Below are 27,587 nucleotides of genomic sequence, written 5' to 3' on the forward strand. Positions count from 1 at the left end.
GTTGTCTCAATGACTAAAACCTGACACTAAACTGGAACTTATTCCAGCTTTAACTCAATTAATGGATGTCTAACTCGATTAGCTAGCTATCCAACACCACAACTGCTTCCCAGGAGAACATGACTTTCAGGATTATCTCCAGAGCCATGAAACTTGTTCTACCAATAGATCTCAATGTTCCCACCCTAGGCCATACTAATTTCTTCACCAAGTGCTTCACAAATAACTGTAAGAACTTCTCCAGCATCATCAGCTTCCTCAGTTTCTCTCCTTCACTTACCATTCCACATTCCTGAAAATGCCACCACACTGACACCACAGCTCAATTCCAAACAGGATGCCTATAGAATACCATTTCACTGTAACTACTCTTGATAATCTAAGGTCCATCAATCCACTGGCAAGAAAACTGCTGACCAAAACAAGTGGGGTGTTTGACTGCCACAGAGACCCTCACTGGATCTTGCAATCCAATAAAATAACAACTTTTCACCAATAGTCAATGTTCCCTGGGCAGGTCACAACAATTTCTCAAAATACAGAGGAGAGATATGATAAAAACACAGATACAGTAAAACAGTATACAATTCCAGTATACCAATTTAAAACACTTTAACATTCCAATGTAAAAAAATGTAAAATATATTATATATATATATATATATAGTAAACAAAAATATATTTAACAATTTTTAAAAACTACACCTACTTATAATGCACCACATGGCCATAAAATGCCTCAAATTGATAGAAGTTTTAATTTGATTCCAGAAAGATGAAAATGTTAATACCAGATGGGTCTCAGTGGGGAGAATATTCCATATTTGGGGGGCGGGGCACCACTGAGAACGCTCTTTCTTGTCACATCTCTTCAGGTTTCTTTTGGAGTTGGCAGTCAGAGGAAGGCCCTAGATGCAGATTGTAGGAGCTATGTTCCCTCAGGTATTGTGGTCCCAAGCTGCATAGGACTTTATAGGTTAAACCTTGAATTGTGGTCAGAAGCATACAGTATATGCAGACAATCCAAGTGATTGGTGATACATGTTTGCATCTTCTGGTCCTTGTTATTAATCTGGTTGATGCATTTTGCACAAACTATCTTCAAGGGCAATGCCACATGGAGTGCACTGCAGTAGCCTGATTACTGTGAAACCACACTAGTTGATGGGTACTATCCATCATCACACACAGATAACACACTGAATTTGATAAACTTCCCTCCTTGATGAACACCTGCGCAGGGAAAAAGTCTTTATCCTTCCAGCCAAGGAAACAATCAAAAGGCTCAAAGGATATGTGGATTCTTCTCAGATGGTAATGGACAGACCCCAAGAAAGAGAGAGGACTTTGCTCTATTCCTGACCTTTGTGAAAGCAGCAGTTTCATACATCCCAAAAATCCAAAATTATGACAATCTCAGCCATACTATTCCTCCTTTGTCACAGAGACTGACTGACAATATTAATCCTTTAAGACACCCATTTTCAAATATCTGTGCATTCAACTGTTCACCCATTCCTCAGGTATGCATTGGACAACAAGTCCTTCCAAGTTAAGGCTCTCCAGTTTGGCTTCACTCTTGTGTCAAGAATCTTTACAAAGTACATGGCAGTCACTGCAGCATGAATGAGATTGAGAGACTTAACAGTCTTCCCCTACATTGGTGACTTGCTCTTCATTGCTGCCTTTCACCACCTTCAATGAACATTCCAGCTGCCCCAATCTTCTAAACCCTCTAGACTGTCATATCAATACAGAGAAATCTTACTTCTCTCTGTCTCACATCCAGCAATTTATTGGCATATTCCTGGAATCCTCCAAAGCACACCTAGATATCAAGTCAATGCCATTTGTTTCCTAGTAAGCATTCTTTCCCATGCTCTATAATGTAAGTCCATTACACTTCAACGTCTCCTAGGACTTATGGCCTTATTACAGCGATCATTCCATTTGCTCATCTCTGTGTGAGACCACTTCCATCCTGGTTCATCTGAAACTTCACTCAAAGAAATCACCAAATCTTTGCCCTTTCCACCAACTGTCAGACACTGCCTTCCCTGCTTCCTACAAGGTTTATCATTCTGCACTCTGAAACCAATACTTCAGTCACAACAGACATTTTTATTCTGGGGCTGGCAAGCACACTCACACAGAGCAGACCTCATTTCAATGAACAATGAAGAGATCAGCTTCCATCTCTTTGCCTCACCACATGAAGAATACTCAAGACAGTGACTTTTCTACCCAGGTATTAGAAATAATAACAGCTGCCCATAACCTTTCATCTGTACTTCCTATGCATGGATGCAGAAAAGGTTTTGTAACTTTGCTCTCAGAACTAAACAGGACTGAGTATCCTGTGACTTACCAATAATTCTGGACTTCTTCCTGTCACTTAAGGAGCTCAGCCCTATCACTCATCAGAGTATACCTGGTAGTGATACCAACCCACCACAATACAAATGGATTAACTGTGTTCTCTCCCACAGTTCCTTAACAGCTGGGAAACTTTCTATGATCCCAATTCTCCACAGAATCTTTCTGGCTTAGTTAACCACCAAACCATTTGAATCATTGAGCATGATTTCTGTTAACCATGAAAACCAGGTTCCTTGTAGCTATAACCTCTGCTTCTGAACTCTGCCCCTTATGACACAACCTACCTTTCACAAAGATAAAGTGGTCCTCAGTCTGTTATTGCTTCTTCTGACCTAAAGCTGTATTCAATTTCACTTACGTCATAGAGCTACTGGTTTTCCTTTGCCACTTGTCTTCCCAACTGAAGACTAGGCTCTGTTCGCCTGATCTAAGTAGGGCTTTCACCTTCTGGGTGGACAGAATGCCATCCTTTCAGAAAACTACTCACATTTTTCATGTGCTGCTCTGGACCTAGAAGGGAGCTACTTAGCTTCCTCTCAATGCCTTGCCAAATGGGTCACGCTAGCCATTCATCTGGTTTACCAACTGGCTCTTCTGCCATTCTCTCTCAAGTGAAAGAGCATTCTACTGGGACAATAGCTTCTTTGACTGCATTCAACAGAAGATTGCAATGCAGCTACTTTAGCCCAACCATCCATTTTCATCAAGTACCTACTGTTTAAATATCAGAGCAAGAAATCATGCCTCCTTTGGCAGAGCTGTCCTTGAGTGAAACCACCTTCCACTGATAATTCCTTAGCTTTATAGCCACCAATCTGTATGACTCACATAGCTGCTAAAGAAGGGGGGCAGGATGCTTACCTGTAAATGTACCATATTTTTCGCTCTATAAGACACACTTTTTCCCCCCTCAAAAGGAAGGGGAAATGTCTGTGCGTCTTATAGAGCGAATGTGTATGTGCCCGACGCCTGGGACACTGCTGGCCGCCTGCACATGGCACCACCTGGCCGGCACGCGCTTGGCACGCCCTGCTCCGCCCCCCCCCGCCCCCAGCGCAGGTGAGAGCTGTGCCGCTCAGGGGAAGGCGTGCGGAGGAGCAGCCGCGGGCTTTAACTCGCCGGCCACACAGAGAGACTGCTCACCCCCACCGCCTGGGAAGACCTGCCGCCGCCGCGCCGCCCGGAAGACCACCTCCGGCACACTGCCAGCCCCACGTGGCACCACCTGGCCGGCATGCGCTCAGCGTGCCCTGCTCTGCCCCCTCCTGCGGCGCAGGTGAGAGCTGTTAATCACAGGTCGGTGTGTGTTTTCAAATGGCAACCCGTCTTTTAATGAAGCCCATGGGGAAGTGATGGGGAATGTGCCTGTGATTATCAGGAAGCTTTCCATGGATCAGTTCTCCGTTAGTTGATCAGACACATTTTTTTTAGGATCAGTGGATATTTGAACAGCATTACCTTCATGTATGAAGTTTATTCTTCAAAGGCTACTTAGTCCGCTGTGTGTTTCATTTACCGTACAATATCTCATTTTTTGTCAGAAGTTTTTTTTCTATTATTTACTAGCAGGGCAGCGTGGACATTACTGGCTTTTTTAGATTTGTTATTGAATTGTCTGCAGCAGCTCTTGTATAACTGGTGTAGATTATGGATTCCTTCAATAATTCCACTACTGACTAAGAAAGTGATGTCAGTGATTGTGAGCAACAGAGCTTCATAAATTCTGACTCTAGTGATGATGAGTTCTATGGGTTCAACGAAAGCTAGAAGAGTACTCGAACTTTAAAGTCTCTCTTTTGTTAATGACAGTGATGATGGTTCTTAATGCCACTGTTGACTGCTGTTCACTTTACAAGGTTGAAATACGGTATTACTGTATTCTGTTATAGTTTATTAAACAGTTTAGTAAACCATTTGATTCAGAATATTTTTTTCTTGTTTTCCTCCTCTAAGAACTAGGTGCGTCTTGTGGTCAGGTGTGTCTTACAGAGCGAAAAATATGGTAGTTCTTCAAGCAGTCATCTGTGTATTTCCTGCTTGATATGTCACAATTTCTTCCCTCTGCTGTGTCAGACATGGATCTGGGTTGCAGGCAGGAGCCACACTTGAAGTGTGTTTAGAGGAAGTGGGGGAGACACACACCAAAATTCTACTTAGTTCTAGAATGTTGCAAATGCTTTGTCTAGGTGCATTAGCCCACATGTGTTAGCCATTGAGATCATGATGAACTAACTTCACTTACAGGGGTGCAGGAATGAAAACTGAGATTTCCTTTCCCTCTTTTTGTTATTGGAATGTGTTAATGCTTTAAGATGTAACGTAGATGTTTCCAATTTCTTTTGCATGTTACTTGAACAACTATTCCTCTTTTTCTGAGTTAAATGCTTATATATTTTTATTACAATGTATTCAGAACATTATCTAGATTATCTAGAAGCACTAATTATCTACGGGTTGGCACTGCACAGATGACTTCAAGTACAGGTAAAGCCACCTGTCCTCCTTCAACTTTGCAAACTGAAGCAAAGGGTTCAAGAAAGTCCACATACTCTGTCATGTTCATTAAACTAAACCAAACCAAACCAACCTGGGGTATTCCCACCCTTTGCAAGACTTGGTTATCTGTAAGTTTTCTAGATACGTGCCTGAGGCCCAATGTTCAGATAGCAGTCAATGGCCAAGACAGGATTCCTGAAGTTATGGATGGCCTTTGGGAAAAGCTTGTAGGTGGCATGTTGAAGGAACTTCTCAAGGAGGAATTGAGCTGGAGCTGCCAGAAGAGTGTGCTCACTGTCTGGAGCACAGACATACTGCAGAGGCATTATTGGACTCAAGCTCTCAGACACCTATTAAGCAGAACGGCATTAAAGTGGAATATAGTGGTATGTCTATCATAAAAGCAAGTAGTTATATTATACATATATAAGTATTTAGATATTTTATAAGTTACACAGAAATAATGTATAGGAAGCAGCTAGTACTAGATTAACTTTTTAGCAAGCTGGGCACAATGGCAACAGTGAGAAAATGAGGGTAAGCTTGGGAGAAGTCCTTGGTACAGCGCCCTGTACTGGGCCAGTAGCCCTGGCAGCCCCTGGGCTTACACCATGACTGAAGCCAAGCAGCTTATGTCATGTTGCAATTAAAGGGGGCCCTTTCAAGAGGCAGATGTCAGCAGTGGGTCTTGCCAGGCTGTTGGAAGTTTCAGCAGCTGCCCAAGCATTCTGCCTGCTGATGCCAGGCCTGAGAAAAAAACACAATTCTAGATCCCTGTTCCTTCAAGAAAAATGGATACTGGATGGGACCCAGGATTTACCTTTTGCAAAACGAAGGACTCTGCTTATGGATTGTCTGCCCAATTTGGGAGGATCTATCTTCCTGCCTATACCACCTTATTCAGTAGAATTTCCTGACTGCAGTATTTTCAGGGGCTGGAGAGGCTTCCTCAGGATTGGCTGATGAGGTTGTCCACTTCTAGCCGCCCAGCTGATCCTGCTTACATCTGAATCCAACCCAACATCAGATGCCTGGACCAGACCTCTCCCCATTTCATGGGGAATCTAGCTACTGCAGCTACTTATATCTAGGGCAGCACATGAGGAATCTGTAATAGCAGCAGCTTAATGTAAGAGACACAGTTCTGTTCAAATAGCGATTGTGATTTCTATCATTAGCAAAATAACCTTCAATGAAGTAACTGAGGACAAAGCAAACATTTGTGCATCATGCAAGGTCAAAAAATCCTTTAGTGGATCAAGCAGAACTGTTAATATTTATTTATTTAGGAAGCTTCTATGCCGTCCCATTTGCCGAAGCCTCAGGGTGGCTCACAATAATAAATAAACACAATATAAAAACAATATAATTTGAGTCGACCTGGCCAAAAAATAATAACAATTAAAATAACGTTTGAATAAAAAGGTCTTCACCTGGCACCGAAAAACAAATAACAACAGCGCCAGGCAGACCTCTCTGGGGAGCGCATTCCATAGATTGGGCACCACCGCAGAGAAAGCCCTCCATGGAGGGTTCCCGGAGAAGGGCCTCTCTCGCTGATCTCAAGGGGCGGGCGGGCGGGCATATATGGACGTAGGCGCTCCTTCAGGTACCCAGGAGCCAAGCCATTAAGGGCTTTATAGGTCATAACCAACACCTTGAATTGGGCCCAGGAGGTGAGAGGTCCAGGAGAACCAAAAGGAATGCACTCTCTGTCTTTCTCCCTGCACAGGTCATTGTACAGGGCAACCAAGGCAGATTCAGTACCGTACCCAGGTCTGAAGCCAGACTGAAATGGGTCCAGATAATCAGTTTCATCCAAGAGAGCTTGGAGTTGTCCCGCCACCACCCGCTCCAACACCTTGCCCAGAAACGGGATGTTGGCCCCTCGTCTATAATTAGTGGCCATCTCTGGATCCAGTGACGCCTTCTTCAGGACTGGTCGGATTACCGCCTCCTTTAAAAGGGCAGGTACCCGGCCCTCCCTCAGAGAGGTATTAACCACTTCCAAAATCCAGGTCCCTATCTCATGCTTGGCGTTGTTAATTAGTCAAGATGGGCAAGGGTCCAATAGGCAGGTGGTGGGATGTACTCGTCCAAGCACCTTGTCCACATCATTAGAACAAGTTACTGCAGCATGGACTAGACAAATTCTGTGGCCATTTTGAATTTTCAACCCCTGGCTTCACTTTAGGTTAATCATAGGCTATATAAACCTAACAATTAATAGTTAGCTTAAATGTGGGTTATATAATCCACAATTAACTTATATAGTCTGGGTATGGATGTCATGTAGCAAGCCCCAGTTAATCCAACCTGAGGCTGAAGAGTCAAAAAGGCTGCAGGATGTGCTCGGCATATGTTGTGGCATACTGCAGGAAGCCCATGACTTGCCACCTCTGCTTGTGAACTGTGCCTATAAGCATAGTCCCAAAAAGAAAGTTCCTGAGGTAAGGCTTTGAAATGTCTTGGGAGCACAGTAAAGGCTTAGTAAGCAGGAGAGAGCACAGAATGTGAAAAATCCAATGCTGCAAGCAGGAGACCATTTCTGGATCCACTTCTTTGTCTACATGAGTCTGCCTGTCTTTATCACAGCCTAAATATGGAAACCAGAATGTGCATAGAAACCTGGACTGCATTTGTAGTTTAAAAAAATCTTATGTGATAACAAATATTCCTTAGTATCCACAGCATTAAAATGGTGGATTTTAATTATTACAATTCAGTTCCTCCCCTGCAGCTCTCCCTGAATATACATTTCATAGAGGCCCCTGCCAAGATACTGTGCCCTCGAGCAGCAGAGGGCAACCTGTGCCCCAGATGTATAGGCCTACAACTCCCAATGTCTCCTACCACTGGCTATGTTGGCTTGAGCTGATGGGAGTTGTGCAGCAAAACATCTGGAAGACCACAACTTATCCCACCCTTAACCTAGAGGCTGCAATCCTATACCCACCTTCTTGGCCTCATTTAATGAACACTGTGCTGTTAACAGCTCATCTAGTACAAATCTCCTTTCCCCCTCATTATGGACTTCACAATGGGTGTGTGTGTGTGTGTGGAGCGTAGGAATCCAGCCTTTGTCACCAGAAAAACACCCACACACTCTTTCTCCTCCTCCCTCCCTCCATATGTTCATTTGTAGAGGAGGCATTGTACGGCAGAGGCACTCACCATGACTTTAGGTTTAATATCAAAATCCTTTTGCCCTCCAACCTGGATGTGTTTCTTCATGAGACTGAATTTGTTAAAGCAACAGATAAGCAAACCACTGCTGTTTGTTCTCAAGTTAAAATCTACATCTTCACAGAAATACCTAAATTTTTGGACAAAGATATGAAAGTATTTATTCAAGGCAATGATGTCAATGCCCTTCAACTACTTACAAAATGTTATATTGAGGCCAAAAATCCAAGAACAAGACAAAAATAGTGTATCTGTGATTGTTGCAGCCCCTTCCTACCAAGCAGCAACCTGAGTCGAGTATTGACTGGAGGAAAACATGGCATTATGATTTCCCATCTAGCCCCAGTTCTGAAGCATGAGTGGTAATGTAAATCAGAGGATAGATGAATATAAAGAATATGAGTGGAGTACTCCTGCAGGATCATAGGTATAAGGAGTTTCTCCTCTTCACTGAGTGGTGGCCTACCCAACTGGGAAGGTGTGAAGATACCTATACAGTAATTTGGTCCATGCTGACCTCTCATTTGACTCCTCTAAGGTGGTCATAAGAGCCAGGGTAGGCAGTGCATGGGCTGCACATAGCCCACACTGGATCCTCTGCCTCCACGACTGCTATGCCAATTTCCAACAGAGACATTCTTCCTACAGCCCACCATATTGTTCAGAAGGAAGTGGTACTTCTCAGGAAGTAATGAGGCACTTCTCATGTGCCCCATTTCAAATAGACAAAAGGGTATACCGGGAGGAGGCGGCCCGTTGCAGAAGGATTCTTCGCAAGGCTAAGGCTGATTATGAGCTGAGACTTGCCAAGAATATCAAGAGCAACAAAAAGGGCTTCTTTCAGCATGTAAATAGGAAGAGGAAGGGGAGACAAGTGGTGGGACCACTAAATAAGGAGGAAGGAGATCCAGTGACTGATATGAGGGAAACAGGCAAAGATGCTAAATGACTATTTTGCCTCGGTGTTCTCCCCAAAGCAGGACGGGGGATATCTGCATAGATTAGATGAGGCTGGGGTCTTAGGGGCACAGATTAGAGTCACCCCCCTTGAAGTCGAGGGGCTGCTCAGGGCATTGGACATTACAAAGGCGCCAGGCCCTGACGGGTGACACCCGAGAGTACTTAGAGAGTTGGCAGGGGTTCTCTCACGCCTGCTGGCCTTCATTTTTGAGGCCTCGTGGAGAACGGGTGAAGTTCCAGAAGACTGGAGGGTGGCATCAGTGGTCCCAATTTTCAAAAAGGGTAGTAGAAGGGACATGGGGAATTACAGACCTGTTAGCCTTACATCCATTGTAGGAAAAACAATGGAAAGGCTCATAACAGAGATCTAGTGATGCTATAGAGGGAAGGGAGGCTGACAGCCATACAACACGGCTTCTGCAAAAACAGGTCCTGCCAGACAAACCTTGTGGAATTCTATGACAAGGTTTCGAGATGGCTAGATGGAGGGGATGCAGTGGATGTGGTATACCTGGATTTCAGCAAGACCTTTGACAAAGTGCCCCATGATATCCTGGTGGAGAAATTGAAGAGTTTTGGGATACACCAAAGCACTGTCCGGTGGATTAGGGCATGGTTGACTGACCGAAAGCAGAAGGTAACCATTAGTGGGGAATTGTCGGGAAGGCGGCCAGCGACAAGCGGGGTCCCCCAGGGCTCTGTCCTGGGGCCAATCCTGTTTAATCTTTTCATAAATGACATGGAAGAAGGGGTGAACAGTCTGCTGATCAAATTCGCAGACAACACTAAAACTGGAGCAGTGGCCACAACTGAGGAGCAGGTACTCCAGATCCAAAAGGATCTGGACAGACTATGGAAGTGGGCAGGAGACAACAGGATGGCATTCAATGTGGATAAGTGCAAGGTCTTCCACTTGGGACATAGGAATAGGTGTCACAAGTACAGGTTAGGTGACAAGTGCTTGGAGAGCAGCACTTGTGAAAGGGACCTCAGGGTACTGGTTGACTGCAGGCTAAACATGAGTCAGCAGTGTGATGCGGTGGTCAAGAGGGCGAACGCCACCTTGACTGCATAGCCAGAAGTGTGGCTTCTAGATCAAGAGAGGCATTACTACCACTCTGTATGACTCTGGTGCGCCTGCAACTGGAGTATTGTGCTCAATTTTGGGCCCTTCGTTACAGAAAGGATATAGCCAGGTTAGAGTCAGTGCAGCGTAGGGCCACAAGGTTGGTGGCCGGTTTACAGGGGATGGGGTATGAGGCAAGACTGAGGGAACTGGGTCTCTTCAGACTGGAGAAGAGGAGACTCAGAGGGGATATGTTGGTGACATACAGGTATGTGAGGGGATGTCACATGGAGATGGGTAGAGACCTGTTCTCCCCTGCAGAGGAAGGCAGGACGCGCTCCAACGGAGCAAAGCTCAGGGAACCAAGGTTCCATTTAGATGCCAGGAAGCACTTCCTGACAGTCAGGACCCTGAGGGTGTGGAATGGGCTTCCTTGAGAGGTCGTTGAGGCCCCATTGGTGAGGGCGTTCAAAGATAGGCTGGACATGCACATGGTGGGCATGTCGTGAGTGGAGCCGGCTGGTGCCAGAGGTCAGACTAGATGGCCCGGGAGACCCCTTCTGACTTGCTCTGTTTCTATGTTTCTATGCCCCATTTCACAGCAAAAATGCCAGTTCTTCAGAGAAGCACAGCACACAATTGTACTTTCCTTGGATGTTTGGCAGGCTCAGGGAGCACAATTCTGCCAGAAAAGCAGAGTATACCACCTCTGGGTGCAGCTGTGGCAGGGGGAGGGTGCCCTGTGGCAGAGTTCCATGAGGGCAGGTCAATGAGTATACCCTCAGCCCTCTGCAATTGCCCCCTCTTAGCATACATGGTGTCCCCCACCTCATTTTATACTCAGAACAATACTGTGATAAAGGGTTATTCTACACATTAGCATCTGGCATAAGGTCACCAGTGAGCTCAATGGCTGAGTGGAATTTGTATCAGGGTCTTCCCAATCCTAGTTCCCACTCCAATCGTCACATCACAATGTCTGTCATCATTATCACTAATTCTAATTTGGCATTTACAGGGGATGAAAGCAAGCAAAAATGTCCCAAAATGCAGTCATGTTCTCCTTCTGCCTAGTGAGCTGCATCCTTGCCAGGGCAAATTAAAGCAGAGAAGAGTGGCTGAAGAGATGGCCCTTTGGACTATCACTTCTTACCTCCCATCCAGTTTCTAATGTGTCAAGGAAGCATATTCAATAATCAGGCTTAATGCAACTGTATATACTGCATAGGGAAACTGTACTTGCCATGACAATAAAATGCTGTCATTCATTGCCTTTACCCTTAGAAAATTTCCATTCATTTTGCGGTAAGGGGAGAAAATTTCCAAAGGCTATCTGTGCCTTGATTCAACTGGAGATTCAATCCAAATGTCTTTTTCATTTTCAAGCTTACCCAACTGCCCCCTTTTCAATTCTTAGTTCAAGCCACTGACAAGAGTCTTATAGAAAAACTGTAATCCCAAAACTAATTCAGAACTACTTTCTTTCTACTGCTTATTGGTTTCTCTGTAAGCCTTACCTTTATTTTAAAAGTACTAATAGCTTACACATATAAATGCAGTGCTATGCTAACAGCCTGCATTTACCTACCTGTTTACGTCATATTGTACATTTTGAGTCAGGTCTACGTTGAGCAGGATAAAGTCATGTATGTGGCACCTGGAGAAGGGAGTTTTGGGTGTTCTGGAATTCAGCTTGCTGTTCCATTTCTGAATGCCCAGTATTGCATAATGGACAATTTTGGGTGTAGCTTCAATGTGCTGCAGGACACACTTTAGAGACACATTTTTACTGGCCCATCCTTGATCCATGGACTGGCTATGAAAAGCAAAAGGTTTTTATTGTAGCAAATTACAACTGCACTCAGAGGTACAAATGATGACTAAAGGACCTGATCATTTTGAAGTTCCTTGAAGTGCAAAACCTCTATATTGTGTGTAGCAAGGTTCAGAGAATATGTGCAGGTCTAGGAAGACTCTGACTCCAGCTTCTGATTTCAGGGGGAAAAATATGGCAAGTGCTAATGGTTATGTAATGAATGGACCATTGAACTTGGAATATGGGCTCTCAGGTGAAATTGCCATTCCGCTCTGCAGTTCACTGGACAAGTAATCTCTCCTTCAGGCTAAAGTACATCACAGGAGTATTATCAGGATATCAAAATTTCATGGATACATTTTTCTGATCTCATTATCTGCTGGTTCTGTTTATATATAATTTTCTTAAATATATTTTCACAGTAAATATTTTACTCTGGTTTTCAATTGTTCTTAGCTGCCTTGACTGCTGTGTAGCCACCAGTACAATGGGATATAAATGTTTATATGAACAAAAGTGGCTGTACTGGAAGGAAGAATTATATACAGTGACTTAAGTTTCTTGAGGAAAATCAATGTGAAAGTTAAATCTTAAATAAAATACATTTTGCCCAGAAGCATTTGGTGACTGTTGTTGGAAACAAAATGCTCCGTGAAACAGGCTTTTGTCTTATCTGGATAATATGTCTGTATAACAAATGATGGAAGAGTATGTCAGCAACAAGGCCAGAGATATATGCTCGTTCTAAAGAACTTGTTTTGGGGAATGAAGAATGGGAGATTTGGGAAGCCCTACCATCTACTGTTAACAGAAGCTCTTTTGTTAAGGCGACAACATTGCTACATTGCCAACAAAACCACGCTTTCATGTTAAGGCTACAATATACATCAAGTCCCCTAAAATACAGGGAAGTTATTAGACTAGGATGTCAAGCGTGCTAGGTACTACATCTGTAACTCAAGATCCACCCACTCTATGGCAATGAAGCTAATCAAAGACTGCTTTCCCAAAGTGACAAAGCTAACGTTATAAAGAATCAGTAACTGGAATGACAAACGAACAACTAGGGGGTAAATGAGTCTGGTGATCATTTTATAAAATGATGAAAAGCTCACACAATGCAGTTAAATATGGGCTAACCTAAGACAGGCTATAAATATAACGTAATGGTAATACTAACATTTGTAAAAGTTCTATCATGCTTAAAAATAACTATAGAAAGCAGCAGCAGCAGCACTTGCAGTATTCACACTTTGTCGCGTATTTTATATTGACACTGAAGCCAAGATGGTAATGGAGAAGAATGAGAAATTATGTAGGAGGTTTACTCTTCTGGGAAATTTATTTATTATTATTTAATTATTATTTATTTTATTTAAAATATTTCTATGCCGCCCCATCACAACAAAGCCTCGGGGCGGCTTACAACACATAATTTCTAGTAATGAATAAGGGAGAGATTTCTAGTAATGAATAAGGGAGAGACAAAAAGCTTAATGCAAGTCACTCCATATAGCATGTCTCATAGTGACTACAGCGGTCTCTCAACAATTTTCAATATGAAGAAAATCTGGTGTGAACATAGTCCCACAGATTTAGCATATATTCATTTCTACTGACAATTCACTGGAAAAATGTACACAACTGGATTTACATGTCATGATAAACCAGAGTTAGAGAAATCTAGCAATCAAGCAAGCACACTGATGCTATAGCTTCCACTTGGTTTGTCCTACTTGCAAAGATGACTAAACCACAGGCCATCTGTCCATAGATTATCATGATGCCCAGACTAGGGATTCTTGCTTGTCTTTCCCCAAATAGGATGTAAAACTTATTGCCTGATGATTGTCTGGTTTAGAAAGAGATAAGCCAGAATCTCGAAACTGGATATCACAATAAGTATAGCATGGACAGTGGACCCATGGAGTGTTTTGCAGCTACTATAGTAGCAAGAGCAAAGGAGTGATTGGGTAGTTTACCGTGCTTTGCAAAGTATTGGTCTTCCCCTAACCCCACTACGTCAATATTTGGTCGATGAATTTTTGGCAGCAATTACAGCTGTGAGTATTAAGTAAGTCTCTATCAGGTTTCTTGCAGTGTTTGCCCATTCTTCCAGGCAAAGCTGCTCCAGCTCTGTAGGCTGGATGGGGTCCACTAGTGAACAACAACTTTCAAGTCTTGCCACAGATTTTCAATTGGATTGAGATCTGGGCTGTGACTGAGCTGTTCTAAGACATTCAGGTTCTTGTTCTGAATCCCCTTCAGTGTTACTTTGGTTGCCATTTTGTGGCTGGAAGGTGGACTTCTACCTCAATCTCTTGTCTCTTGCAGGTTGTAATGGGCTCCATCAATCTCACCCTCAGTCTTGACCACTTTCCCTTTTCCTGCTGAGGGAAATTGGTAGCATCAGCTCTACATGATGCTACCACCACCACATATTACCTTGGGATGGTAAATGAGCATTGTTGACATTATGCTACACATTGAAGTTTCTAGTTTTGCTGCAAATTGCAGTTTGGGTCTCATCAGACCAGAGAACCATTTTTTACGTGATTACTGTATTGTAAATGAACTACAAATAGGGGTTAGTTTCAGCAAAGGTATGTTTTCTTGTTTGTTTTGTCTCAACTCTGTGGAGCATCTGGGTAAAAGTAGACCCATGGACAGTTTCTTTCATCTCAGCTGCAGATATTTCCATCTACTACAAAATTCCCATTTGTCTCTTGCTTCTTTAATTAATGCTTTTTTTTACCTGGTAACTGAGTTTTGGTATAAAGTCTTCTCTAGGTAGAGCCACGGTTGAGCCACATTCTTTCAATTTTGTACTGTTTTTTTAAAATAACCCAACCTTGATTGTGGTATTTTTACAGACCTTTCTTCCAGAGTTGTTTTGATCGCTCTTCAATCTTCATGATATTGTTTTGATATGTTCTCCAAGAAATCTGAAGCCCTCCAAAAACATGCATTTATTCTGAGATATATGGCATTGGAACCGCACACAGGCAAACTCCATTCGACTAGTTATGTGACTTCATTCAACTACCTTATGTGCAGAGGCAGTGGGCTGAACCAGTTCATTCAGGCATTTCAAGGGAAAGGAGGTGAATGTCTATGCAATGAATGGGTGCCAGTTTGTTTTCATTTATTTAACTTTTATACTACAATAAAAATTGATATCTTCATAGCGTTGAGTATCTTCTGTACATCAAATGAGAAAAATGCCAATTAAATCCATTTTGATTTCAGGTTGTAACACAACAAAATGGGAAAAATGAAAGGGAGTGAATACTTCTGCAAAGCACTGTACATGAGTATGCTGCTTATTCCCTGTTTATCGTGGCAAGTGGACAGACCAAATGAATTCCAAGAAAACGTCTAGCAGCCTTTTGGGATTGATGAAAAGCATCTCATCAATCCCAAAATGAATTGACTAAAGGACACACAGCTATGTCAAATAATAATTATTTCCAAGTGCCATCCATAGCTGAATAGTTCAGAATATATCTGAGATTATTTTTAGTATGACTTCCCTTTTGCCTTTAAAAAGCCCGTGTCTATATTCATGTAGATATATCAAAGGTAAAAAACACTATTTCACATCAATTTGCAAAACCATACTAGTGCCCAGGTGCATTATCCATATAATGAGGGCTCCATGTGTAGAAGCAGCAGTGGCCCTATCCAGTATTACAGATCTCCGCTCTTGATGTCCAAGTAGGAGGAGCGTATGGTGAAGTGCATAATGTCAGGAGTAGCACCTGCAACACAGCCCCACTACTCTTTCTGTGCATGAACACCCATTATATGGATAATGGGTGAAATAATTAATGTATTACTTCAAGATTCTGTTACAGGTCCCATGCATGACATCACTTTAGATACTGGCTTACCTGGACTGTTCTTGGATACCATGACTGTTCCATAAAACACAAGAATCATCCATGACAACAATAAAAGGCCAGACACACTGACGCTTGACTCCTAGCTCTTCCAAACGGTTTCTCTCTAGTTCCAAATTATGGTAAGAAAGCTCCTTAATAAGGAATCTGGCAGCACCTGAAAATATACAGCACAGAAGAGAAAAACTGAGGCCTCTAAATTGCACAGAACAGAACTGTGAGTTTATTAAACAAGGTAATATGAAGATTGGTTTTTGGGATCATGCTGTGGACTCTGACATTAGAATAGAATGGACATAACCATAGTGTTGGCTGTCCAATCTACCTTGAGAAGACTTAGCGCCATTTTTTTTAAATAATCAAGTTCTATTTATCATTTTCATTATCATCACATTTGTAAATTCACAGAGATATCCAAAATGACAAAGGATTTTACTATATAGTAGCTTCGAAAGTTTTGTCTATTTATTCTCTAACGTAAAAGCATTCAAGTTTCAGCATATTACCTTTTTAATCTGTGTTAGCTAGGGTTTTTATCTGTTTATCAACTACATTATGTTAAAGTTTGCTTTGACAATTTCTAATGTAGTTTGTTTCTGAAAAAAAAAAAGAATGGGATGTGAAGCTAAGATAACAGAGTAGACAAGTTGATCCCTTGTGAGCAAGGGTTAGAGGTTATAGCCTGAAATGGAAACTGAAAGGTGCAAGAAAGATTCCTTGACTGCCACTTTTTTGTGGAAATGCAAGATATTTTTAGAAATCAATCAATAATAAATATATACTCTACTCTGAGAATCAAGAGCTAGGGTCATAGCACAGCCATATACAAGGCATTTGGAAAAAATGTCCATCTAGATCAGCTAATATTCCATGTTATATTCAACTTAGAGCTATTTTAAGTTTTGAAATAATTCAGTAGAGCTTAAAATTATGATCCTTGGTATAATAGTGAATGGATAGGAGACCCTAGGATGAACCTAGCAGATTGCCAGGATTTTATTTTCACATTGCTAGCATTCCAACTAGTAGCACTGTGCCCAGTTTCAGCTAACAAGGTATCAGATTATTAAAGAATTATTTGTTAATTAAGTGTGCTTATCCCTACCAACAATCAAGCACAAAGTATCAGATCTGAGCAAGATTTTCTAATGCAATACAGAACGGCTTAAGCCAAAGAGATTGCAATGGAAATCAAAAAGAACAAAATTTATATAAACTCAAACAAAGGTCATAGATGACAAAGGTGTTAGAGGCACCATGAAGAGCACAATACTTCACTATTTTAGTACTTAATGCTAACTGGATATGTGTATTTTTCTACTCACTATAATCATGTTTTCATGTCCCCAGCTTCCTTGTGTCAGCATCAAAAAGTTTTATGCTAAACTTGCTTTATCCATACAATGCTCCTCACCCACCTCAGCCCCATTGCTCTGGAAACAACAGGGATATGTCACCATTCTGGTCTCTCATCTTGTCTTACTCACCAACTCCAGCATTGTTAAACATGCCTGGCAAAACCAGCATGATATGGTTGGGCCAGTACTTGCGATAAAGTGGCATTTCATATTCCTTGACCACAAGGAGATGAAGATGGTTGATCCCTTCCATAGCATGATAAAGGTTCAAGAGACCATGTTCATGGCGCCCACTTGATGGTGTAAAAATAGGACTCTTTACTGCATTCAGATTCTGTTGGAAGATGAGCCAAATCAAGACTGTATATATTTCTGCATGCATGGCACCTCTCTCTGCTTTTGCTATTGGAAGGTCAATATTTGGTTTTATGATGAAAGACCCTGGAACATGTACACCAGTAGCCTAATGTGACAATGGTTTCTCATAACTATTACATGAATTCTCCTTTTCCTATTAGATGGCAATGGCTTTGATTGGTTCCATAGAAACATTTATAGCAAGGATGAGGAACTATCTTTTGGTGAAGGAGGATAACTGTAGCCACTGACATCATTTGGGAGCAGCCAATGCTCTGGTTGGAGCTCCTCCCACCAATGCCTTTGCCAGGGACATGGCTATGCTGTGCATGGGTTTTTCCATACCCAGGGAAAGTCTGCTTTCACTGAAGTCAGACAGAGAAACAGTCTTTCACCTGAGACCTGGCTTCACCATCTTTATGCCTTTCCTAAAAGGGAAAGAAACGGGATGCACTAGCTGAGTTCCTTTTGTCCCTTTAAAGAGGGGGTGAGCCAGCTCAATTTCTTTTCACCTGCATGGACCATAACTTCCCAGGCAGCATAACTGGGTGGAGAAGCATTCAATGCAGCCATCATGAACCTGATGTTCCAAGGCTTGGTTTGGAAGGTTAGTACCACATAGTAGACTTGTATCCTCCTTCATCCTTTTCCAGTGTACCTCCCAAGCATGGATTTTTCATGGATTTCCCATGAAAGTGAAAGATGTTTATAAACTTCTGCCTACCTTCTGGCAAAATAAAAAAGTAGAGGAAGCCCAAACTTCAAATCTGAAACTGTACATCTGAGATAAAACTCTTCATATAATTTATTTGACTTGTTTTACATGATACATATATAGTGAAGAATGGTACACTTTATGTACTTTATTCACTTAAATAGATTTCACCCACCTTGTCAGACACAAGAGGAAGACGCATGCTTTCCAAATGTTTGCCTTGCTTGCTGAATACAAAATAGCTCTCTTTGGATTTGGGGATTATAAAATGAAGCTGAATTTCTTCTCCTAACATTGAGGATGAGAATGTGAATGCATGTAGGGTGGAATCAGACATCTGCACACAAGGAGAGAATAAAATTATAACCCACTAAGGAGATGACCTGCATACATGAACATACTTTGGTCCATGAGGTTAGATTGCCAACGAAATTCCACAAGTGGGGGCAACACAGCCAAATAACTTTCACAGAAAGCATTTTAGGAATACAGCTATATGGAGTGCCTTTTCTGTAGATTAATTGTTTGCAATGAATATTGCAGCATATTAGATCTTCTAATTCTTACATCGGGCTCCTTAAAAACCCCTGCCATTTAACAGAAGGTGTCTACTTTTAATAAAGCTAGCAAATCAATCATTAGACACACATATTAATGGATATTTGGTTTGCTCAAAAGGACGAGAAGAACCAACTCGTTTTCTCAATTGAAGATATCTGTGAGTGATGAGGGACAGTTGAGGAAAAGGGCAAAACTCACTTTATACAACTTCGACTCCCTCAGTATGTCACACACACGTGATAGTACACAATGGCAGAAGAACATGTCTTAACTGGTTAAGGGAGTTATAAAATATAATTCAGCAAGCCCTTGTGGCATATCTACACTACAAATATGGGCCAGTTTCATATCACCAACTGTCACAACTTCCATCAAAGAATTCCACAGAGTTTGTTTTTGGTGAGGATATTAAGTTACTTTGGTCAGCAAAAATATTAGGTCTTCTGACAAAATGATAGATCAGGGATGGCAAAACTGAGGTTTGTGAGCTGCATGAGTTTATTCTGCAGCTCACCAGCTGCCTCTTCCCACTACCATCAGCTGCAGACACAAACTTGTTTATGTCCCGCAGGTGCCTGCTTGCAACTGTCAAACTGCTGACATTTACCATATGTGGCTCTTCTACTGAGCAAATCTGACTACCCGTGATAGATTAATAAAGATTCAAAGGCACTTTAAACTTGTCATGTGTCAACATGACTTAAAAGGAAGTCCTGCTTACTGAAACTGAAGGATTTATGTCCATATATTGATGGCAGTGTTCACAATGATGGAATGTGTTGTAAGCTGCATACTTTGTCAGCATCATTGACACTGTATTCCGTTTCCTGAGGTCTTCTGTTTTAATTTCTTTGCTTGATTCTGCAGATGAAGATAATGAAGTAAAACAGCCAAGAAGTTGCATGAAATTCAGCTTATTTAATCAGCTTATTTAATCAGCTTATTTAAACTGCAACCTCCCCCCACTAGGTGCCTTTCAGATGGGGTGGACTACAGCTTTCAGCATTCCAAGCGGATTTCACTTACCTTGTTTTATTCTTTGCAGTTGCTCTGTATACACTGAACTCATAAGGACATATTTAGGATCATGCACACTGAGATCAAAAGTCATTTTACTGATGATTTCAATATCAGGCCATTGGTCATTGCCAGACTGGGCAATTTCATTGTCCTCTGTATGGTCTCAAAAATAAAACAATTGGGCATATATATTAGTAATTTTACAGAGCTTAAGTTCTTTAGGCATACCACATACATTATTTCAGGAATTTTTACAATTTCTCTTTTAAGATGTGTAGCATTCCCCCTCCCATCCTGTTTTACTGATTGGGGTCTAAGTCTAAGAAATGGTGACTTCTTAAAGACTACAACGGAGGTGGGAATAAGGTGTTATCAGGCTTTACTGGTCCACATCTGGGTGACCTGCAGTACAAGGGTTTCAGACACCAAATTGTTTTAACAATAAAGGCAAGTTGCTATGCTATGACGGTCATTCTTGACTGGTCATCTAAAATCATACATATGCGAGTGGCCCCTGTGGTGGTCGATTCCTAGGTGGAACCACTGGCTCCCAATGACCTTGGAAAGATGGTACCCCAATGGTGTAACAATGAGAGTTTGGAAGGAGGATGAGTTGGTGGTTGTCATGATGTGTCTTGGATCTCTGCTTTTGATAAAGTAGCCAAGATTGATTCTGCTCTTAGTACCATAAGGATGGCTATGGTAATGTTCAGCACAGATTATTCTTGCTTGGTCAGCCATTTATAGTCCTTTGATTTCATGGCTTCGGCCAATTTTGCTGCTTTGGCCCTTCTTGGCCTTGGACTCTTTCAAGGAATAACCAAGTACAGGCAGTGCAGTTTGGCCATGATTAGAGCCTGACTGAAGCAGGCACAGTTGGAGGCAAGGTTGGCACCTCTGCAGTGCACAGGTGCTCCTCCTCCACAGATGTGGAGGAATCCACCATCTGCAGCACCTTGCTCCAGGTGGGCCCATTTCTGTGGGACTATTTGCAACCATATCATGCAAAGGCCTTATCCAGCATTTGGCGAGTGTTTGCTCCTATAGAAGATAGAGTTCCTGAAGGTTTATCACCTTAGGCACTCTGCTAAGGAGGTATCTAAAGAAAATCAGGCCAAAAAAAAAAAAAAACCCACAGAAAAAAGAAGGGAGAAAACAAACAAACAAAGGCTTTGAGGAAAAAAGGGAGATTTAAAAGGAAAAAGAAGAAGGGTTCAGTGGAGAAATGGAAATAAAGTATTGTAAAGATGAGATACAAAGGCACAAAAAAACTAAAGCACAAGAGAAAATGGCAAGAAACAGCTAATGAACACACCTGGATGAACTTCCCAAGACACCACAATGGGGGGTGAAGAGGAACAGAGGGAATGGGTGGGAGCCCCTTTAATATACTGATGCTGAGGGGAGGGGAGGGGCTCCTGCCAAAACTCTCTCCCCAATACAAACTTCCCAACCACAGGCTGCACACAGACACAGAGACCACAAAGAACAAGAACAAACTTATTTTTTTCCTTCTGAATTTTTCCACTTGAATTGAGGTGATCAGGACTGCTCTTGCATGTGAAAGGACTATGATCTGTGCTTAATTTGGTTTCAGTACAGAAATAAAATCTAAAGAGCAGGATGTGCTCAGAGGTACCCTGTTCTTTAATTCTAAGTATATGCCCCTTGACCCCAGCTCTTGGATCTTGATGGATCTTCAAGTCCAAGGAAAAACAACCCACAGATCCAACAAGCTTTAAGGCTGCTTACCCCTGGACTAAAGGGTGTTCGGGACAAATAAAATAAAATTCTGCTACGTGCATAATTATCTAATTATAATCACAAGGCTCAATAATATCCACTACATTACATAACTGTAAAAGAGGATAAAGCAAATTTACAGAGGACATCAAACTATAACAAAGTCTCCATCAAAGTCTAACCATAACACTCGACAGTATATCATTGCCTACCAGATGTTGAAGCAATAAGCAGTTAGCTCTAATTACCATGATCATCTTGTGTGCTCACAGAGACAACTGAGAGGTCAGTACTAATGCAAGCTTTGGGTCTGAACCAGCAATCTTGCTACAAAAGATAGATTCTGCTGACAGACAAAAATGTAACATGTACTTCTAGGATCACAAATCTTGTTCTAAATGAAATAATACACAATGTAACAATAATGACAACAATGATTTTTGTTTGTTATTGCTGTGTTGTCATGGGTTGGGGTTGGTCTGAATTTCCTTTCATGGATCCCTGGCAGTCCAGTGCTTCCCACTACAAAGAGATTCAGCATTCCATCCAACTATGTAAACCTTGACTCTTAAGATTTCTGTAAACAGAACTATCAGTGCTGATGCCTTGTGGCAGTTTACAGATGGTAACACTCTTGCTATGTGTTTCAGCAGGTGCTAGGATGGCCCAATAAAGCACAGGCCAGGTGTGCACACCCATGGACCACCTGTAGCTCTCAAAGCTTCCAGTGATTTGGAGGTGGAAGTACTGGAACAACACTGAGAGCAGTTTTTCTGTTGCTAGTAGCAGTGCAAAAGAAAAAAGGCAGTACCATTGTGGACTGTTGGGGGTAATGGAAGGCAACTCCCTGGTCTCACATGTGTGATCACTGCACTTCTGTGGTTGCTAATGCTTATTTGTGTTCTCGTTCTCTGTGTGTGTGTGCGCGCACATACACAGCCCCAGCCCTAGATACAGTTTTTCTAGCACAAAAGTTGTGCACCCGATGTAGGGAATAAGCAGAGATGACACAGCATTGGGCAGATAAAGTCTGTTGTAGGAATTTAGTCTCTGGTGGAAATAGATCTGAAAATGAAACGAAGAGCTGTACTTGCTGCACATCAATGAGCTTCTCTAGGTACATGATAGTGAACAGAAATCTGCTGATGTCAATGTTCTGAACTTTCACCTTATACTCAGCTTGCACATCTATGTAAGTAATCCACATAACAGGCCCTTTCCATAGCCATACCACTTTCCAACAACCACTGACTATTTGGTTTTATGCAGTCTCCCCTAGTTTCTAAAGGTGAAATGACTTTCCTAAAGCTTGGAAACTAGTAGTAAACATTTAAGCTAAAATATACAGGTATTTTTGGTACTTTTGGCCTCACCCTTTTAGCTTCACCCCTCACTGTTTGGAATTTAGTCCTTGGATTAAATTCCTGTTTGGAATTTAGTCCTTGGATCCAGCACCCCTCTACTAAGGAAGCTGAATCCTGGGTAAGAGCTGATAATCCTGAAACTTTTCACTATTTGCAAGTGTGGTCTATGTATGAACATCAGCAAATCTATGTATGAACATCAGCAAACAACATTATGATCATGTTGTTGTGGCTGTTGTTATTTATATAGCCTTTGAACCAAAGCTTCCTTTTCACTGTGCTTGGGGTATAGGATTCATATTTCTCAAATCATGTTAGAGTAGTTTCAAAAACCCAAAGGATAGGCACTGCATATACCGGCATAAAAAGTGACTCCCATATGACAAGGTCAGTATTTGGAGCTGCAGTTTCCTGGAGTTTGTCATATATTGGGAGTATATGACAAATTCTCAATTTTTGCTTTGCTATTTTCAGTTTCAAGGATCATCTATATGGTAGTGACATGTGGAACAAGCAACTGGAATGTTTCAGAAAAATACCTGTATATATCACTGTATAAGGAGATTCAAATATAAGACAAGGTTAGTATTTTGGGGTGTTTATGTAAGTTGAAATATAAGATGATCCCCAGTGTTTGCTTTGCTATTTTCCATTTAAGGTCATTTTACATGCTGGCAATTCATCTTAGTATCTGCTGAAGTTATCTGAAAATTGTCTTTATAGCTATTCCATGTGTATTATTTAGCCATGATCAGGAACCATGCTGGTTAGAGAGAATTTGATTTAATAGATTTGTGCGTACCTAATCTGGTTTCTCAAATAGTTCATTGTTAATGCCAGTTTCTTTCACTTAAAAATCTGTATGAAGGTATAGCACCAACTCTTCACAGGGCACTCTGCAAACTTGATCATTGACAGAGATAATTGATCCTTGGAAATGAGAATTGGCTCTTAGTACTTACTTGTATTAATATCTTCTTCATCATATACATCCACCTCCAGCAATCTAATCAGCATACGAAAGAGAATCCGTAGAAACTGCAAATAAGAACCAGTTTTCCCCACCTAAACCAAAACCGAAGGGAAAAATTTAGTTTAGATGACATTATGAGGGAAACTTTTCTGTTTGTCCTTCAATTATTTTATTACAGGAGGACTTATTTAAGGGTCTTCCATCTGAAGGACCACCAAAGTATATGGCAATTAGGGTGAGATTCTACACTGCTAATACTGAAGAACCCCAATGGCCACCAACAAATTGTCAGGACTACTTGGAATTCATTGAGTTATGACCTCCTCTTCTCCTGAATTGTTGAGACACTCATAATTTATATGCAGACTCCATTTAACCTCCAAAGCAAAGAACAAAGGACTGGGTATCCAAGGCCAGATGGGAACAATACATTTACTAATGCACTGCAGAACTCCCATTTTTAAAAGTCTACTTCCTGTCCTGCTGCTGTCATGAACCCTTCAGGAACAAGAGTGGTGGCTTTTGAGTTCTCCTTGGAACGTGCTACTGGGTTACTGAAAGCTATTCTGATTCAGTATAGAACTGCAAAGCAATGCCATTCTTCATACACACTCTTCTTTGGTTTACTCACTTTCCTACCCAAGTTCCCATCAGTTGCCATTATACAAAGGCAGTTCAACCACCTCATGCAGATTAACTCTTCCCCTGAAGCACATTTAGTTGCAGGTAGAAGATTATGCAATCCTATATTTGGAGAATCTTATCTTAAATCCTGGGGTGGATAAGATGACGTTGGCTTATCTATGAATTATTTGATTCCATTATTCTTAGTTTCAACTTTTGAACTAATACCAAGCATAATTGATTCCTCTTCTTGGTCAGTATGAATAAAATAATTTCATTAACAGCAGCTTTAATTCATCCATCATTCTTGCCCTCACTTTATTAGAGCTGGGATGAACCCTAATGGGATCTGTCCCTCCAAGCATTTGCAGGCTTCCTCTTGCGTACAGCTTGCTCAAGCCAAGCCAAGAGAGAGTCTATGAAAGCTCACAGATTCACAATTGTGCACCTGGCAACCTTCTTTTGTGTCCGCCTAAAGGGGGCTGCAGCTGGTGTGGAAGAGGGATCTGGCTTGTGCAGTGGTTGCAGGGGGTTACCGGGGGAGCCCCTTGCAACGAGCCTTTTTCAGCACCAGTTGCAGCTGCACAAACAGCAGCTGTATTTGGAGTGTGAGAAGGGCGCTGCTTGCACAGAAGGCGTGGCTTGATTCCTGGGAGAGCTTGCCAGGAATGCAGACTCTGGGCCACTGCAAAATGATCTGGACTTCTGGGAGCTGAGCCCAGTGAATCTGATGGATTTCTAGTCCAAGATCGATTTCTTTCACATTCCTAACTCTTTTACCTGGATCTGTTTATCACTCAAGGGAAACTGATGTATGACTCCAACAAGTATGAACACATGACTTTAAAAGACTGTTTTCTACTGTCATGGTTAATCAGAAGCAAAATGTAAGACTTAATCTGACGATATCTCACTGATGCCATACTTTTATTGGTAGTAATGCCATTCTTTGTTACTTAGGTCATCTACCCATGGGTTTCTGGATGATACTTAAAATCCAACTGGCAACTTACAGAGATCAAAAGAAGAGGTTAGAACTGAGCATTCATTCATTTGTTCTAATACAGCTGAGGCTGTGCTTCTACAGCAGTTTTGGGTAAAGTAGACTATAAGAAGTTATGAAATCATACTGCCAAGTTTACACATAATGATAAGCCATGATTGCAGAGTTATCTTGGCTTACCACAACTGAATGGTATGCTGCTGCACAGAGCCCTTTTTTCTCCCTACCCAAAGAGAGGTAAAACTAACCAAGAAGTGATTGTGCTATCTGAACAGAGGATCCTGTTTGCTTTTCCTAAATGAGCCAAGACATGTCAGCCAAGCCCTCATTACTTGTTTTGATCTTGGCTCTTTTAGGAACAATAACCCAGGAACCAAGGTTTGAAACATGGCAACAGTTCTTTCCTGATTAGTTTTATCTCTTCATCTGACAGAAGGAGTATATACTGGCAGGCTGCTTCTTTAGAATAAGCCAGGGTCAGGCAAGAATACCACATATAATTGTGTGCAAGTGCAACCACTGTAAATCTCAATGCCAACACTACCTGATGTTTCACAAGCTGAGGCCAAAGAGTGCTCAGAGCCCCTAGCACATCACAACAGCCCTGCTCTGTAGCACAGATGCCATACCTTAACTATGCACTGGCACATAGTAAAGAAAGAAGAGATGGCATTGGATAGTCATGTATTAATGAACTACTGACGTTTGCTTGATTATTTATTTATTTAAAGCATTTATATACCATCCAACTACTAGCATCTCAGGACAGTCACTGATGTTAACTGATGTTTACTGATGTACTGATGTAAACCCACATAATTGTTCTCACTTTACAAAATCTTTTATGCAGCAGTTATGCATACACATAAATATGGAACATGGAAAACAATTCCAAAGCACTTAAATTATTTCAATCACAACTGCTTAACTCCTAACACGTATTTTCACAACCAAAATCCAGGTCCTTTTTTGAGTTATTAACTATTTTGGCACTTCCAATGGTTCACTAAAAGAGGGGCATTCTTTTACCTGTGGAGGTCCTGTCAAAAGTAGCCGTCGTGGGTGAAAGTTCCTGCTGCCACTGTTTTCACTATGATTATTGTAGTCCGCATGGTGCTGTCGAGCCGTGGTCCACTGCCTGTAGTACAAAGACTGCTCTTCACTGGTCATGTCCTTATGCAGCAAAGGCCTCAGAGAGCTCACCCAAGAAACATCAGCATGAGGTAAGAGAGAAGCTGAGAAAGGCAACTGTCCACTTTTCTGTGAGCCAAGAAGGCAGTAGGCTGCTTTAGACAAGATCACAATTCGGGGTAAGGACACTCGCAATGCTTTGCAGTCTTTCACGGACTGGCTAGGCCACCGGAATGTATGGCTGACAGATGGGGATGCTGCTGAGTGTTTAGAAGTGGTACTGCTGGCTATCTGGCTGCCTAGAGAGTCACACTCTTGTTTCAGGTTCTCCCCAGTGGCAAAACCTTCATCGACTGAGCTGCTTGCCACATTCTGGAAGTTCAGAGATGATGGTGGCTTCTGAGACTTATCTGTGGCACTGGAAGAACTCACTCCATTTTCTGCTATAGAACCTGAAACAAAGAACTAAATGATATTTAATAAAATACAGCACATAATTTCAACACTTATCTTCTGCTCTATACCTTTTATGCCACAAATATTTTATCCATACTTTTAAAATTCATATTTCATAGATCCAGGGTGGTGTAGTATAGGACTGGAACTCGTGTGAACTGGGTTCTAGTCCCCATTAAGCCATGGCGCTCACTGGGTAATTTGGGCCCATCACAGACTCTCAGCCCAGTCTACCTCACAGGATTGTTGCTGTGGGGATAAGATTGAGAAGAGGAGGAGGAGAATTATGTAAGCCACCTTGAGTTCCTTCGAAGAAAAAAAGGGAGAATGTAAATACGACACAGTACAAAATACTATGAGCTTTCAAATTGCCCCAAAAGCCTGAAGATGAAAGTGCTATGGGTAGAAAGGAGAACCAGACACATCTGTAATGAATCTTCAAGACTAGTAGAAATGAAACAGCACAACTGTCCTCAT

General features: G+C 41.8%; 2 protein-coding genes across 15 annotated transcripts in view; one reads left to right on the forward strand and one right to left on the reverse strand.

Moving 5' to 3' along the window:
• ESCO1 (establishment of sister chromatid cohesion N-acetyltransferase 1) overlaps window positions 1-27,587 on the forward strand; it is a 98,307-nt gene that overhangs the window by 29,123 nt on the left and 41,597 nt on the right. For 2 of the 6 annotated variants that reach the window (XR_006414108.1, XR_006414110.1), the window contains exons 11-13: window positions 23,398-23,504; window positions 25,481-25,550; window positions 26,629-26,746. The exons of 1 other annotated variant lie outside the window; for it this stretch is intronic. Coding sequence is in view for 1 of the 5 variants with exons in the window: in XM_044424245.1 (XP_044280180.1) it covers window positions 23,398-23,482 (85 nt within the window). In the remaining 4 variants the exon portion in view is untranslated. Of the gene's footprint in view, window positions 1-23,397; window positions 23,505-25,480; window positions 25,562-26,560; window positions 26,578-26,628; window positions 26,747-27,587 lie in introns of those variants that run through there. 3 more of the 6 variants (XR_006414109.1, XR_006414111.1, XM_044424245.1) reach the window with 3 other exon arrangements.
• The window catches only part of GREB1L (GREB1 like retinoic acid receptor coactivator), a 209,339-nt gene that overhangs the window by 6,798 nt on the left and 174,954 nt on the right, over window positions 1-27,587 (reverse strand). For all 9 annotated transcript variants that reach the window (XM_044424231.1, XM_044424233.1, XM_044424237.1 and 6 more), the window contains 10 exons: window positions 26,553-27,106; window positions 23,886-23,988; window positions 19,823-19,978; window positions 19,518-19,657; window positions 18,411-18,572; window positions 17,293-17,497; window positions 15,797-15,962; window positions 11,676-11,903; window positions 8,050-8,191; window positions 5,025-5,225 (listed from right to left, as the gene is read on the reverse strand). In XM_044424231.1, the coding sequence (XP_044280166.1) occupies window positions 5,025-5,225; window positions 8,050-8,191; window positions 11,676-11,903; window positions 15,797-15,962; window positions 17,293-17,497; window positions 18,411-18,572; window positions 19,518-19,657; window positions 19,823-19,978; window positions 23,886-23,988; window positions 26,553-27,106 (2,057 nt within the window). The remainder of the gene's footprint in view (window positions 1-5,024; window positions 5,226-8,049; window positions 8,192-11,675; window positions 11,904-15,796; window positions 15,963-17,292; window positions 17,498-18,410; window positions 18,573-19,517; window positions 19,658-19,822; window positions 19,979-23,885; window positions 23,989-26,552; window positions 27,107-27,587) is intronic.

This window comes from Varanus komodoensis, unplaced genomic scaffold, assembly GCF_004798865.1.
Source record: "Varanus komodoensis strain SLA01 unplaced genomic scaffold, ASM479886v1 scaffold14_1, whole genome shotgun sequence".
NCBI lineage: Eukaryota > Metazoa > Chordata > Lepidosauria > Squamata > Varanidae > Varanus > Varanus komodoensis.